The 15,501-nt window shown below is 34.5% G+C and overlaps 1 protein-coding gene and 1 long non-coding RNA gene across 2 annotated transcripts in view; one reads left to right on the plus strand and one right to left on the minus strand.

The window, feature by feature from the left end:
- The first annotated feature begins 313 nt into the window (after positions 1-313).
- On the plus strand, positions 314-3,047 carry LOC111704451 (uncharacterized). Its single transcript, XR_002765834.1, has 3 exons — positions 314-636; positions 2,379-2,508; positions 2,817-3,047. It is a non-coding gene; the product is annotated as an uncharacterized LOC111704451 (long non-coding RNA).
- A 10,511-nt stretch (positions 3,048-13,558) lies between these two features.
- The window catches only part of LOC111704452 (uncharacterized), a 32,630-nt gene continuing 30,687 nt past the window's right edge, over positions 13,559-15,501 (minus strand). The window contains exon 17 of the mRNA XM_023476685.1: positions 13,559-13,862. Within this exon, the coding sequence (XP_023332453.1) occupies positions 13,715-13,862 (148 nt within the window). The 3' untranslated portion in view covers positions 13,559-13,714. The remainder of the gene's footprint in view (positions 13,863-15,501) is intronic.

Consider the following 15,501-nt stretch of genomic DNA (forward strand, 5'->3'; position numbering starts at 1 on the left):
TTATCTTGCTTTAAGCACTCATTTCTACTGTCAAGAGATTTCCCTTCCACTTTTTTCTGTTCAAATTATTTTTTCTTCTTGCTTCTTGTTTCTTGTTTTTACACTTTAAGGCCTTTCCAAATAGTTCTTTTAACACCCAGTTGTGGAGCAGGTAGGAGAGAGATAAGGAGGTTTGTAGGAAGAAGGGTATAGGGGATTTCTCCCTGTGTTCCTTCATTTTATACTGTTTCCCAGATAGGGGAATTAAGGAATTCACCCATAACTGCACCCCATATGCAAATGGGGAGTTGTGATCCCTGAAAGCTCTATTGAGAGGTATCTTCCATGGCAGTCCAGTCCTCACATCTGGTCGAGTAAAAAACCGGTATCGTTGTGCATGGCTTGTATTCGCACGAGGGGTTATACTCCTCTTTCAGTGAACCAAGCTGAAGATGAAGTTTTGTTTTAATCCATGTACAATTCTTTGTTCCCCTGTAGGATACTAGATGCGTAACTAAACACAGCGCTCCCCCAGCTACAATTCTGGGACTGCATAGTAGGTCCGTTCTGCTAGAGAGAAAGCAGGCATTTGTTTTTCTACAGTACATAACATTTCACTGTATGTATGTGTTCTCTTAAATATGAAAAAAAGACATGGTAAGTATATACTGTTCTCTACAAATTTAGGATAAGGATTTAGTGTTCTCTATATTAGTAAGATATATTTAGTGTTCTATATAGAATATTAAGGTAAGTACTAAGTATATATGTATATAAGATTTTTTTTCTTCAGATTTGTTTTGCATTTGAACATTTTTAAACAAAATTTGAAGGTTTTTTATTAATGTTTTACATAACTAAAATGTTAATAGTTCGAATTTTTTACGATCTTAAAACGTTTCTGGGAAACGATACTGGAAAACATTTCAGTAACATAAAAAGTGGTTCGTTTTGCGTAGCATTTACGTATCAGGAAAACAAAACCATAACGTAACGCTACCTTACATACGTTTCTGAAACGTTCTAGAAACAAAATTTGGTTTGTCGGGCTCCCTTGGGTCTGTCTTAGTGAACGATTTTTGTATACAATTTATAGGAATTTGCCAAAGCCAAACTTAGTTCATTGACCTAGAAAAGTTTTTTAAGGGAGGGGGGGGGATTATATTTAAGTTAAATACAAATTCTAAGTCTGTGTTTGTAAACAAAGTGAGTCCAGTTTCTGTTGTACTGTACACTCCGTATACAGACCAATTTATATATATATATACATATTTCTAAATACTTGGGACATAAAATGTCGTCATCCAACTATGAGTTTGGTCCACTTTAGTATTTATTCACTTTGAACTGTGCTAGGTAACTGAATTAAATGACAGACATGGTTTTCAAAATTCGGACCAAAAATGTCAAGTATTTTTAAAGGAGACTTGTTACAGGGGGTTATGTCCTCCCCCAGGAAATCCCCCCCCCCCACCTCCATGGAAATAATAGGAATGTAACTAGGAGAGCAGTTACCTAGAGCATTAATCTCATTTGAAGAATGTTTTTAAAACTTTTGTAGGCATTGTGCCACTTAATCACTTAAACTTAGCTTTTTTTATATCTATTAAAATCAAAATTGAAATTCCACGAGGGCATGGGGGTGGGGAGGGGGATAATATTTAATTATCCCCCTCCCAAACCCGTAAAAATTGTAAGCGGGCAGCAGCCCTAAGTATTTATTTTCCTATTTTTAAATTCCTGAAAGGGACTGTTGTTGTAATTTTAAGTGACCCTCCATTAAAAGAGAAATGATAGTGTCTTTTTTTCTCACTTAATTAGTGTTTAATTCGGTTAGTTTTTCCATTTTTACTTTAATAAGAAATGCCAAAGTAACAAAAACAGATATCTAATTAAATCAAGACACTTTAAAGGATACTGTTGAGAATCGGACATGCCACCCTTTAATGTAGGCTGAGGGTCACTTGAAATTATGTTAAAGCTTCTATATGCATAAAGGGTGATAAATCTTAGAGTTTCTTGAGTTTGTTGATATTTTAACTGTTATTTAGGTACAGTGGTAGGTGATAATACCAATATAATGAAGACGACTTTCGAATCGAATTTTGATTAATATCATGCTTTTAAACAGCATGAATAAATAAAAATATAGAATCAAAGAGAAGCTGTCAATTATAAAACCTTCTCTTTGATTACTTGTAAACTTGTAATTCGAAAAAAGCTTGTAAACAATTAAAACTTAAATAAATAAGCAGTCTTCATCATATTGATATTTTCGCTTACCACTGTATAATTCAATTGTTCATTGTTTGTTATTATTCTGAAGAAAAGCACTTTGATTAATACAATGCCCAGCTCTAGTTTTAAGTTATTTAATATTTGAAATATAATTTTTTCAGGTTGGGCACATTGTTTAAGGGATCAGGTGATGAGAATGATGATGGAGTTTGGGAGAAAAAAAACCAAGGATTCAAATTCCTGCTGGCGCCAAGAAGCACAATGCGGGAAAAAACCTGGGTGTGCATACAGGTATGAATTGTTTATTATTTAAACCTTGAGTCTACAAATCGTCATCCCATTCTAAAGTTTTCTGTAATAGATTTGCGTAGTGGAATTTTTATTTTTTTAAATCAATTTTTTTTGGGGATAAACGTTTTTGTTTTGTACAAAGGTGGGAGGGTGATAATGGAAAATATAGACCACTGTTTTCTAAAGTGGGAAAACTTTTTAAAATTTGGTCTCCTTGATTTTGAAAACTTAAAAATAATTTGAAATATATTCTTTTTCATTCTAAATAAGTTAATCCCCAGCTTATCCTAACCCTTACAATTATTCAGAGTATGAGGTCGCTGTAGACTGGAACAAGTATGTAGACCGCCCCTGGCTCTTTAAGATAAAAGCTCAAATTACAAATCTGAGGAGACAGGGGTTGGTGGAGGAGGGTCAGAACCGCTACCCCTTCCCAGCAGAGTTCTCTGATCTTCTTTCCCAGCTAAATTAATTCTCCCAAACCTCATTTTCATTCCGAACAAAATTTACAATAAAGAATAAAAACAGAATTAACATTTTTTAGCATTATTTTGATAAGTAAGAAATGTGAGTAAATGTAATTTTTTCCGGGTCTGTTGATCCTGACAGATTTAAGGAACTGTCGACCCAATTTCAAGTGACCCTCCATTAAGTAGAGGATACATGTCTGATTCTACAACAGTATGGCAGTATGATAGCAATATTGAAGGCAGAAATGTACTCAAAAAAATTTAATTTTAGATAAAGGGACTCTTGATATTTTATCGTCAGTTTTTAAAAAAGTTATGAAATAATTTTTTAAATTTTTAAAACTGAAAGTACCGAGTGATTTCAACTTGTCTACGATTTTTTTTTATATTATTTAACAAAAGCAAAAATAACATGGGTACCAACCAAATATTGGAGTTAAGGTAAATAAATAAAATTTAAAAATATTAAAAATCGAGCAAATTATGGTCAATAATCGTTTTTTTCTTTTCATGATTTTCAAGTAGTCAAGAAATGTGTTTTTGGTTTAACTCGGGTCAATTTTCAATATTTTCCAATTCTATAAATTGATAAGAATTCGAATATTCAACCTAGTATAAATAATAGCCAAATTGATAAACTTTAAAACATATTATTTTCCCTTGTTAAACTTTGCGACTTTTTTCACATTATATACCCAGCTAGCAAAATAACCGATTTCGGTTATAACGCCTCGTATATACGACAGGCTTCGCCAGAGTTGGGCGGAGCTTTGATCATCATGTCCGATGTAGGTCCTGGCGGTATAGTAAACGGCGACCACCCAGATCTGTCGTACATACGATGTAGTGTATACTACAGTGCAGATATGATCTCCCTCATCTGAACACTTCGATGTCGGTACCATGTAGTATATACTAAATCGAATTCTTTCTCACCGATGTCTACATTCTACATCGGAAAGAAAGAATTCGATTTAGTATATACTACATGGTACCGACATCGAAGTGTTTAGATGTGGGAGATCATATCTTTGCTGTAGTATATACTACATTGTATGTATTTGTTTTATTGGTGTTAATATGACAACAATACGACAACAAGTAAATGTTATTGTTAACGATAAATTTAGAATTAGAAATTTGTAAGAAACTAGACTTAAGTGTTAATATTGTTCATATCTAGTAATGTTCCTTAATCAATACTTATTGTAATATTGTTCCTAATTTTCATGCATTGAAGTATAATTATTAATTTCTTTTTGTTCTTAAATTGCTAATGTTCCTATTATTGTTCATGTTCCTAATACTGTGTCCGACCCACCATAAATCCCTGTCCTAATCCTATATTTTTGTTCCTAATTCCTAAACAATCTTTTTATTGTTCCTAAATCCCTGTCCTAATCCTTTAATTTTGTTCCTAAATCCCTGTCCTAATCCTTTAATTTTGTTCCTAATTTCTCCCCAAAATTATATAGTAAGCAAAGACGAATGCTCATAAATATAAAGTGCTCCCCAAAATAATATGGTAAATGATGATTACCATTCATAAATATAAGTGCTTCTTGAAAAAAGATTGCATATTAAGTAAATTTGTCTTCACTTCACCATTTTAATACTGTATGTAACTGTAAATGGAAGAAAGAAATAAAAAGAGAAAAAAAAGGAAGAAAGAGAAAGTGAGAAAAGAAGATTTATTTTGGAAAGCACTGTATATTTATGAGCAGTCGTCTATGCTTACCATATTATTTTGGGGAGCACTGTATATTTATAAAAAATAGTCAACACTTACCATATTACTTTGGGGAGCACTGAATATTTAAGAGAAGTCGTCTATGCTTACCATATTATTTTGAGGACTACTGTATATTTAAGAGAAGTTTTCAATGCTTATTATTTTATTTTGGGGAGCACTGTATATTTTTGAGAAGTTTTCAATTTTTATTATTTTATTTTGGGAAGCAATGTAGTGTGTATTTTGAAAAGTAGTCAATACTTACCATTTTATTTTGGAGAGAACTGTATAATTATGAGAAGTTGTCTTCATTTACCATTTTATCATGTATACAATTAATAACCCAAATTTAGACCATGAATAACCTTTCCTCCAAATGTCCTGACGGGAAAATATCTGTCTTAATAAACTATAATGTGTGAAAAGTTAAAAATCTAGTATTTTAGTCTTTAGTCATCAATTTTGACTCTTTTTGAGTATTTTAAGTCAAACAAATTTTTGCCTGCGGCACGATTTTTGTTCCTAATTATGAATTTTTTTGTTCCTAAAAAATCTTGCCCCCCCTCACTTAAATCCTGTATCCGCCCCTGACAATATGGCTCCTTTTGGTTGGATTCACATCAGGCTCCTTGGTTGGATTTACATCAGGCTTCAAGGTTGGATTCACAATGGGGCTCCTTGGTTGGATCAGACTCCTTAGTTGGATTCACATTAGGCTCCTTGGTTGGATTCACATCAGGCTCCAAGGTTGGATTCACATCAGGCTCCTTGGTTGAATTCACATCAGGCTCCTTGGTTGAATTCACATCAGGCTCCTTGGTTGGATTTACATCAGGCTCCAAGGTTGGATTAACAACAGGCTCCTTGGTTGGATTAATATCACACAGGATGGATTCACATGGGTGTTTCATGTTGAAGAGTTTGAGAGTAACTGAATCTCATGAGTGTACTGCTGCTGCGCGGGTTGATAAAAAATAAACGGTTCAAATGTTTGATTTAGTTACTTTGATCTCCTCTTTAGTATATACGACAGCGAAAACATGGATTATATACTCCGGCGGTATATTGACCACTTCACCATCGCACCTACGACAAAGGAACTACAGCGGGGACGTATGGAGTATATACTATGGAGGTGCATAATTGCTCCGCCCTCGCACCTACGACAGAGGAGATATTTTAGAAATATGGAGTATATACTATGGAGGTACGTAATAACTCCGCCCTCGTACTCTGGACAGAGTATCTACGGCGGAGATATATGGAGTATATACTATGATGGTACTTGATTACTTCGCCATAGCACCTACGATAGAGGAGATATATCAGAAATATGGAGTATATACTATGGAGTACGTAATTACTCTGCCCTTGCACCTTCAACAGAGTATCTACGGCCGAGATATATATGGAGTATATACTATGGTGGAACATAATTACTTCGCCATCGCACCTACGAAAGAGGAGATATAGCGGAAATCTGGAGTATATACTATGGCGGTGTAGTAATTTCTTCGCCATAGCACTTACTATGGAGGGGACATGGAGTACATACTATGGAGGTATAGAAACCTCTCAGCTATCGCACATACGACATGACGGAGACCAAAACACGGCGGAGATCGAATGTTAGCTGGGTACAGGGTAACCCACAAAGAATGCAACTTCAGAGACGACTGTACAGAATTTAAATTTTCTATTTCCTTATATTTAGGATTCTCTACAACTAAAAAATAGTTTCTTATGTTGCCATGTCAATCAATAGGCCATTACATTACATGAGAATAAGTTTGAAGTTGAATACAATTTTACTTTGGTTAAACTTTAAGAAAAATATCTCACCCCTCTTGTTTACTAAGTAATTGTTTCTGTAACTATTGCAAAATATGTATACTTGCATTTTATCTAATTAGGTTATATAATGTAGATCTGTATTTCAACTATCGAAAAAATGGATGTTTTTTTTTAGAAAATAATTGAGACGATTTAGAGAAATATTTATTTCATGAATTAAAAATGTTCGCCATAGTTATGGAAGCAGAGACGAGCACGGCTTTTCACACCAATGTGACACTTCTGGATAAGTTCAGGCTGGGTATTGAGATCATAAACGACTCTTGTAATCTTGGCTTTCAGCTCGTCGATGTTGATGGGTCAAGGATGCTGGTAAACCTGCCTTTTCATCAGAGGCCAGATTGCAAAATCAGGAACCAATAAATCAGGCGAATGTGGTGCACAGGAACTTCAACCCAAACAGTTGACCGCAGCAGGATCCGATCCAGACCATAACTTTTTCGGGAAACTTCTGGGTTTCATGCAGGAAGTTTTTAACAAGACCTTGCTGCCCTGCTCCACCGTTCCCTCTTGATTTGATGTACCTCGTGCAGTTTCTTTTGTTTACAGTTCCGTCTATATAGGATAAAATAGGTAAATAACAGGCAATTTTTTATGCTCCAGGAAAAGAGGGTTAAATGTTTTAATGAAGAAAAAAATTAAACAAGAGTCATTCAGGAATAGATATTTATAACTGATTTCCCCCATTTTTAAAGAAATAATTTTGCTTAAAATCTCTACAAATGATAATTAAGATTATAAATTAAGAACAGAACAAGAGGGATGCAACCATTCTTCAACTAAGAACGCCAAGAACGGAACGGAACGGGAAGACCGTTCTTCTACTCAGAACGGAATGGAACGGGACAGAACGGAACGAGAACGGAACAATAAAAAAAAAGAGGAACGAGAACAGAACTATTTAGCTGAAGGCCCTCGTTCTAGAACGGAACGGAACGATTTCAAAAAAGTCGGAACGTGCCCAGCCCTATTGGAGAGGTATACACCGATATCAATATACTATATCGGAAAAAATGTCACCGAATTCAACATACTACATCGTAGACTTTCTCACAGAATTGTCAGCGTACTACTACCATACTCAGGGGTGACTACAGGATTTTTTCATGGGGGGTGGGTTAGCCCCTTTTTCTAAAACTATGATGTTAAAGTTAAGTCAAGTTTAAAAATCCTATCATCCCCCCTGAGTATGAAAGAAGTGTGCTGTATACGCCCCTGCATACTGCCTAGTGCCTACAAAAATAAAAAATGGTTTAAAAGTAACAAAATGTATTTTTGTGCTTGAAAAATCTGTGATAACAATAATTTTCATAACAAGAATGAATATAAAAATATGCTGGCAAAAACATGATTATTTTAATTCCGCCTGTTTACAAAAATATATGCAGATAATTGAATTGTGCATGTTTACAAGAATATTTGCAAATAATTGAATTATGCAGGTTTACAAGAATATATGCAAATAATTGAATTATGCAGGTTTACAAGAATATATGCAAATTGTTAAATTATGCATGTTTACAAGAATATAACAAATAGTTGAAATCTGCGTGGTTACAAGAATATATGCAAATAGTTGAATTGTGCAGGTTTACAAGAATATATGCAAATAGTTGAATTGTGCAGGTTTACAAGAATATNGCCAAATCACAAACCTTCATCTGATTAATAATGTGGAAGATTTATGTAGCTTAACAAAGTATTTAATTATCTATTGCTTATGGAGTAAGAAAATCCACAAATGAAAATACTTAGTTTACAAAAACATTGATATAAATCATACTTATCAGAAAAAGCTTTTAAGAGCACCATTATGAATTGGACATGACACTATCAATTGAGGGTTACTTGAAATACCGTTTACAGTCCCTTTAGAATTAAATTAAATTTGTACCTACTTCCTTAACTATAGTAAGCAGGGCTTCCAGAAATAAGATTCTTCTCGTCTACTCAGCATTTCTGATTTACTTGTTTTCTCCGTATACTTCACGACCAATATAGGAGACGTCAAGTTGTCGACCAATAAAGCTTTTATAAAAGGAACAGCCTCAGTTGTGGACATTTCTATTACTTTAAAGTTTCTACATATGTTTCTCCTTGAGAGGATGGACAAATACTGATCTATTCGAAGCCTTGCCGGTACATGAAATAACGGTTAATATATCTGATATCGTTAATTTAGTCTACTCTGTCGGATTTACTACTACAGCAGTGTATTTATCGTATCTGCGACAGATTACTATGGCGGGGAAAAATTTGTATATACTACAGCGGTTCAAAATTTCCGAAGTCGTATATATGAAAGATGTACTACGGCGGGGAAAATTTTGTATATACTACAGCGGTTCAGAATTTCCGAAGTCGTATATACGACAGATGTACTATGGCGAGGAAAATTTTGTATATACTACAGCGGTTCAGAATTTCCGAAGTCGTATATACAACAATTATACTATGGCGGGGAAAATTTTGTTTCTACTACAGAGGTTCAGAATTCCCCGCCATCGAAACTGCGACAATTGCACTATGGCGGGGACATAAAGTATATACTATTGCGGTACAGTGTACCCCCCGCCATCGCGTTAACAACGGCGGAAAACCAACTCTGGCGAAGATTTAATGTTAGCTGGTGGTAAAAACCTGAAACTTTTGTGGTAAATAGTTGCAGAAAGGATAAAATAAGTAAAATTTTACAAATTAACATTTGAAAATTTGACATTCGAACAAGAGTAATAAAACAAAAACTGGCCTCGTCAGTAAAAGCAGTTTTTACCAACTCATCGTCCGGTAAATCTTTAAGTCGTTCACACATCTGGAACCTTTTTTCATGTCTCCAAGTTCTAGGTTAAGGTGTTGTGCCCTAATCAACCTTAAAAATTAACAGTTACAGCTAACAAAATAAGCTAACAAATAAATAAAGGTTATTTCGTTATTTAGAAATTTATTTTAATGAAAAAGAAAACTTTGGAAAAGATTTTTAAAGAAAAAAGTTAATTGTAAATTTTTATTATGCATTAAAAATGTTAATTGGACTGTTCTGTAAGTGTTATTCCAAGTGACATGAAAAGATGACAATGATCGATTCACAACGGCTATGGTATCCTTGAAGCATTTATCTGATCTATAATACAGTTTTCAGGTTTAAACGTGTTTAATTCTGATAATTGCTATATGTTTACCAGCAGTAAAAATGCGCAAGTCCCTTTTGTACAGATACCACAATTGATAATAATCAGTTTTCCAAATTATAAACATTGATATCTAATTCATATTTGATCAGACAAAGTTTTTAAGGGTACCCTTTAACTACTTTGTTTATTATGACACTTGTTCACAAGAACTTGTTTGAAAATACTAGAATAAAACTATTTCTGATCAAGCTCTTGAAAAATGTAGATAGATATATTACTAATTTTTTTTACGTTTTCCAACATTTTCTGGACACTACCCCACCCCCTCCCCCTCTCCAGGTTTTACATAGATTCAGACCCATTCTTTTTAGGGTTAACAAAGCTAATTAATAAATAGTATTTTATTTTGACATATAAGTTTTACCTGTAATAAGTAAAATTCAGGTCATTTCTTAAAATTCTGTTCCAGGTCGACTTGGAGAGGTTGAGTTTGTTTCTCCTACTGGTGTTTGATGGTCTATCATACTCAACCCTACAGTCCCTGGTCACCACATTCACCACCTGCCTCACCACCGCATCGGTCCTTTCTGTCCTCCTTGGTCCACTGTTACCCTTGTGAAGGTTTTCAACTGTAAATTTAGTTTCAAAATTATGCACAAGCCGGGATATTGTTCTTTCACTGGGCATTTTTTGACCAGGGAATTCCCTGGCAAAATTTCTCCTCACTCTTTCAACTCTATTCGGAAAATTAGTTAAAGTTTTAAACAGATTCTCAATAAAAACTTTTTCTCTGATAAGAAATCTTGTTTGTCTAGCTGCCATACTGGAAGTGAAGAAACTATGCTTTCAAATTTTGAGTATAGGTGTAAGTTATTGTGCTATGGAAACACCTCAACACGGAAACGTCTCAACAGGGAAATGCCTCAAAAAAAGCGGAAACCCCTCAACAAGTGGTTTTTTGAGGCGTTTCCACAATTTCTACAAGAAAAACGGAAATCCCTCAAAATCCAGTTTTTGAGGTGTTTCCTGTTTTTTTGAGGCGTTTTCTTTTTTTTGAGGCGTTTCTGTTTTTTAAAAAAACTTTAAAAACTTTCTTTTGTTGAGGTGTTTCCTCTTTTTTTCAGGCGTTTCCGTTTTTTGAAAAAACTTTTAAAACTTTATTTTGTTGAAGCGTTTCCTCTTTTTTTTGAAGAGAATCCTTTCCTGTAACTGATTCCTCGGAAATTCTCGAAAAATACTCCAGAATTGGTCCCTATATAATGGATTTTTGTGGGATCACAGTTTTGAGACTCAGTTTCGAGAAATTCCGAAGAAACCTTCAGGAATTTTTCCCCACAAAATTGCTTAGAATTTCTCCGGAATCCGGAAATTCCTGAGAAATTCTTGGGACTTGGTCACCATGTTTACGGATTTTTAGGGGAATTTATTATGAGAACAGAAATACGTCATAGTACGAGATTAAAAAAATTTTGCAAATTTTTGTTTGAGAAATTAAAATGAAATTTCATTTTTTTTTTAAAAGTAAAAGCTTCTAAATAATGTGTGGAAATGTCTCAACTTCATGTGTTGATTGAAAAGTCTTTATTGAAAAAACGGAAACGCCTCTAAACTGTTTGGAAAATTGTGTGGAAATGTCTCAATTTTATGTGTAGTTTTAAAAGCCTTTATTGAAAAAACAGAAACGAAATTTTCGGAAAAGTCTCCTCTATAATGAATTTAAGAAGTTATCTAAAAAGACAAACTCATCCAAAAATTTTGGAAATCCGTAAAGAAAAAGAGAAATCGTCTCTATACTAATTGAAGCTTTGACATTTTTTTTAAACAAAAACTTGTCAAAATAAAAAGAGTTAACACCTCAACTAAATGGAGTTTTTAAAAATTCGGAAAAACCTCAAATATTTTGCAGAAACGTCTCAAAAAAAATAGGAAAAACCTCAACTAAATGAAGTTTATAAAAATACGGAAACCACTCAACAATTTTGCGGAAACGCTTCATCCTAATGAAGTTTTAAAACATACGGAAACGCCTCAAAAAAAGGAAACACCTCAACTAAATGAAGTTTTAAAAGTTTTTTTCAAAAAATGGAAACGCCTCAAAAAAACGGAAACGCTTCAAAAAATTAGTACAATTATTACAAGTAACAAATACACTAAAATTTATGATTTCACCATTTATAATTAAAAGGGAGTGTCTGATGTAGTTGTAGTATTCTGCCACTTCTAAATGTGCAATGAGTTGGTATCTTAAAATTCACACTTTAATGAGATTTTGCTTCAAGTACTCTAACTTGTTTCATCTATCATTTGTGCAATCTGATGACATTGCAGATCGGGTTAGTCCTATCACTCGGGCCTAACTCCTCATGCGCCGTCTATATCTTTGCAACCTGGCATTACAATACTTCAGCTACCTCCATATATAGAGATAGCCTTATATGTCTGAATGCACTTGCAAATCTAAACACCCAAGTAATAAAGTCATTCTTACAACATAGATACGTTTATTAATACATTTAATAATACATTGATAAATGCATACATAAATCACATAAGAATAATAATAGCATAACATTAGCTTTAGATCCCTTGGTATTCTTAAGGTCTCCTAGCTCTATGTTTAAGCGCTATCTCAGTTAGGACACCGAGTCTAGCGTGTAAGACAGATATGACATGTAATCCATCTACTAGTCTTATATCTGTATTATTATAGGTTCCTTGGTCAACTCGTTCCTGTATGATCTGGAGCAAGTTCCATACTTGGTTCTCAAGCCGGTCCTTTAACCCTTTCCTGGTCGGGTTGGGGAACAGCCTGAACTCCTGCTCTATAGCCTTCCCTGTGTCCCATATATCAACTTTAGGGATATCAGTATGCTGTTGTGAGCTTGTGTCCCTGCTAAGGGACAATACACTCCTCAGCCCATCGTTCAACTTTGATAGGCTCTGGACTGCATCTTGGAGTACCTGTGTAGCATCCTCTTCAACATCCTCTGGAACATCCTCAGTCACATCCTCCTCCTCTGAAGCTGGGATAGTGATAATGGGAGGACCTGTACCCTTGCAGGGCGAGGACACCCAGTTACTTATCTCCTGATTCAACCCTTGTAATTCCTGGGTTACTTCTCTATCAAGTTCCTCCAGTTCCTCAAAGACATCCTGCATAGCTTGCATTGTCTTGGACAGATCCTCATCATCATGATCCTCATCTTTGTCCTCTACAACTTCCTCAGCTACGTCTTCATCCTCTGAGGCTGGAGCAGTGATGATCTGAGTGTTCCCACTTATGAGAGGGGCGGGGTCTACTGGATCAACTCCTCCATCTGGTTCCAGTTCCTCGATGTAGGCAGGGTTCCATGTTATGACTGGAACACGGTTCATCTTCTTATATCTCGTCTAGAAAGGTTCTCTCTGTATGCTGTCTGTGCACTGTATATAGCACAGGTCCCTGGATGGCTATGTGCAGGGAGACTTGTGTCTACTCTGCAGCAGTCCAGGATGTACTGATCTCTCTGGCGTCCTGCTGGATTCAAGGGACTGTTCACTCATATATCGAACAATCCAGAATACAACATAGTCCACTTAAGAAAATTACATAAATAATTTACTAACACTTGTAATGTGGAAGTGTGTACCATGATTAGTTTACACGGTGAAAAAAATATCAAAATTGTTCAAGGGGGAAACAATCTTTACAATTGGGGGCACAGCATTTTTTTTTTGGCGCACAGATGCCCAATATTTGCTGCCCCCCCCCCCCCCCNNNNTACACAAATATTCTCGTTTGCAGAGGTTCGCTTTCATAAATTATGATATGAATCAAAAACTCTAAACCAAAACTTTTTATTCTTTTAGGGAATAAACTAGATTTTTTTAGATAAAATTATCTTTTCTGGTCTAAAATATAAACTGAAACTTAACATACACTCTTTACATACAGACTATATTAGAATAATATAGACATTTGGAAAAATCTGTACATTTTAAAAACAATTTACAGTTGGTCAAAGATAGATCCAAATAAGTTAAAAAACATTATTTAAGAGTCCAAGACCAAGAAGGGTGTTGTTCACTTTCTCCATTAGTTCTGTCTTCCATCTCCAAAGTGTAACATCCTTCACTGTTGGAACGTTCTTCTTACAGAACCCAGGAAACTTCCAAGGACACGAAGATCTAAGAAGTTTAATTTTAATACATTTACACTAACATATCAAATCCTACTTGTGTGGGCTGCAAAATACTGATCTGAAGATCAGAGGTCCTAATTAAAACAATTAAAAAAAAACAAGACTGATGAACAAGAGAGAGGGGGGCCATGCGGCCATAATCCTTGCAATATCTTGCTCGAACCCAGGTAGTTAGCAGAACACTGTTTCAACCCTGCAAAACCATGTTTGATCCCCGCAGAATCAGGCGTGTAGTGGAGGTTTGGTCTAGGGGGGTGCACTTTTGGGGCCAACATTTTTTTTGTGCACCCCCCTAACGGTTGATGTGCACCCCTCTGAAAAACCTGTATAAAGAAAAAATAAAGTTTAAAATCTAATTTAATCTACCTGAAGGCTGACTATTAGTCATCTGACGATAATTACAAATCATTTAAAATGAAACCCGGAGAAAAAATATTGTTTATAAGATTAAGGTACCTGAAAGAATTAGAGAAATAATCATAAAATGGACAAATTGTGACATTGTAGATTGATAAAAAAAAAGAAAAATCTGAATATATATGTAAGTTTACTGTTTAATAAATTAGAGCCTGCCTCTGGCTCTAGGGGGGGGGGAAATGGAGGGGAAGAACGAAGAAGTGAGGGGGGGATGAAAGAAGTCAGGAGACGGGAGGAAAGTAAAAGGAAGGGAGAGTAAAGCAGAAGGGAGGGGGAAGAAAGAAGAATGGAGGTGGAAAGAAAGAAAGAAGAAGGGAGAGAAAGGAAAGGATATTGGAGGGGAAGGAAAGAGAAAGGGAACCGGTTTCTTAATAAACTACCTTGCACAACACACATATTTAAACAAACATTTTTTTTATAATAACTGTTAAGAATTTAATTTTGAACATAAACAATACAGTTAAAAAAACTTTAGATATGACTTTGATTAACAAAATTAATGATTTCATATATGACTAAATTCAAAGTGAACAAAACAATTTTAGAAAAAACATGAATATCATAATTGTATACTTTATACTGCATTTTTGATGAATTGTGACATTAGTTGCAATATACATTTGCAAGATTAAATTATCACCTCTTCATCACTTTGAACATCTAAGTTAAAGTTATTGCTAGACAAAATTTTACACTGAAAAAGAGTTTTAAGCATTGATTTTTATCCCAAACCTAAAAGGAGTACATAACCTATTCCCGCACGTTTACATTTTTTATTCATTTTTATTTTTTAGAATCAATTTTCAAGGGGGGAGGCTCCTTTTTTGAGACACAAATTTATGATAATTCATACATTTTTTGAAAGCCCATGGCCTTAACTTTAATAATCTGCAAAAACTTGCAAAATTAATAAAATCCAAACATTTATTGCAAGATCCAGCTATTAAGTAAAAAATATGAATAAATAATAATTCTGATAACCCCTTGACACAACAAATTTGAAAATTATTACAAAATTTTCTAAATCCTGATGTTTATTTAAGTATGTTAAAATCTAGAAGAAGAAATTGGATTTTGAACCCCTCACACCATTCACAGTGCACCATACGATTGTCAAAGCCAAGGAATATTGAAATTTCTCTTTTAAATATTTAACTTTAAAAATACCTTGAAAGAAAAAGTGTAGTCTTTGGTTAATTTTTAACACC

Source organism: Eurytemora carolleeae, unplaced genomic scaffold (genome assembly GCF_000591075.1).
Source record: "Eurytemora carolleeae unplaced genomic scaffold, Eaff_2.0 scaffold597, whole genome shotgun sequence".
Lineage (NCBI taxonomy): Eukaryota > Metazoa > Arthropoda > Copepoda > Calanoida > Temoridae > Eurytemora > Eurytemora carolleeae.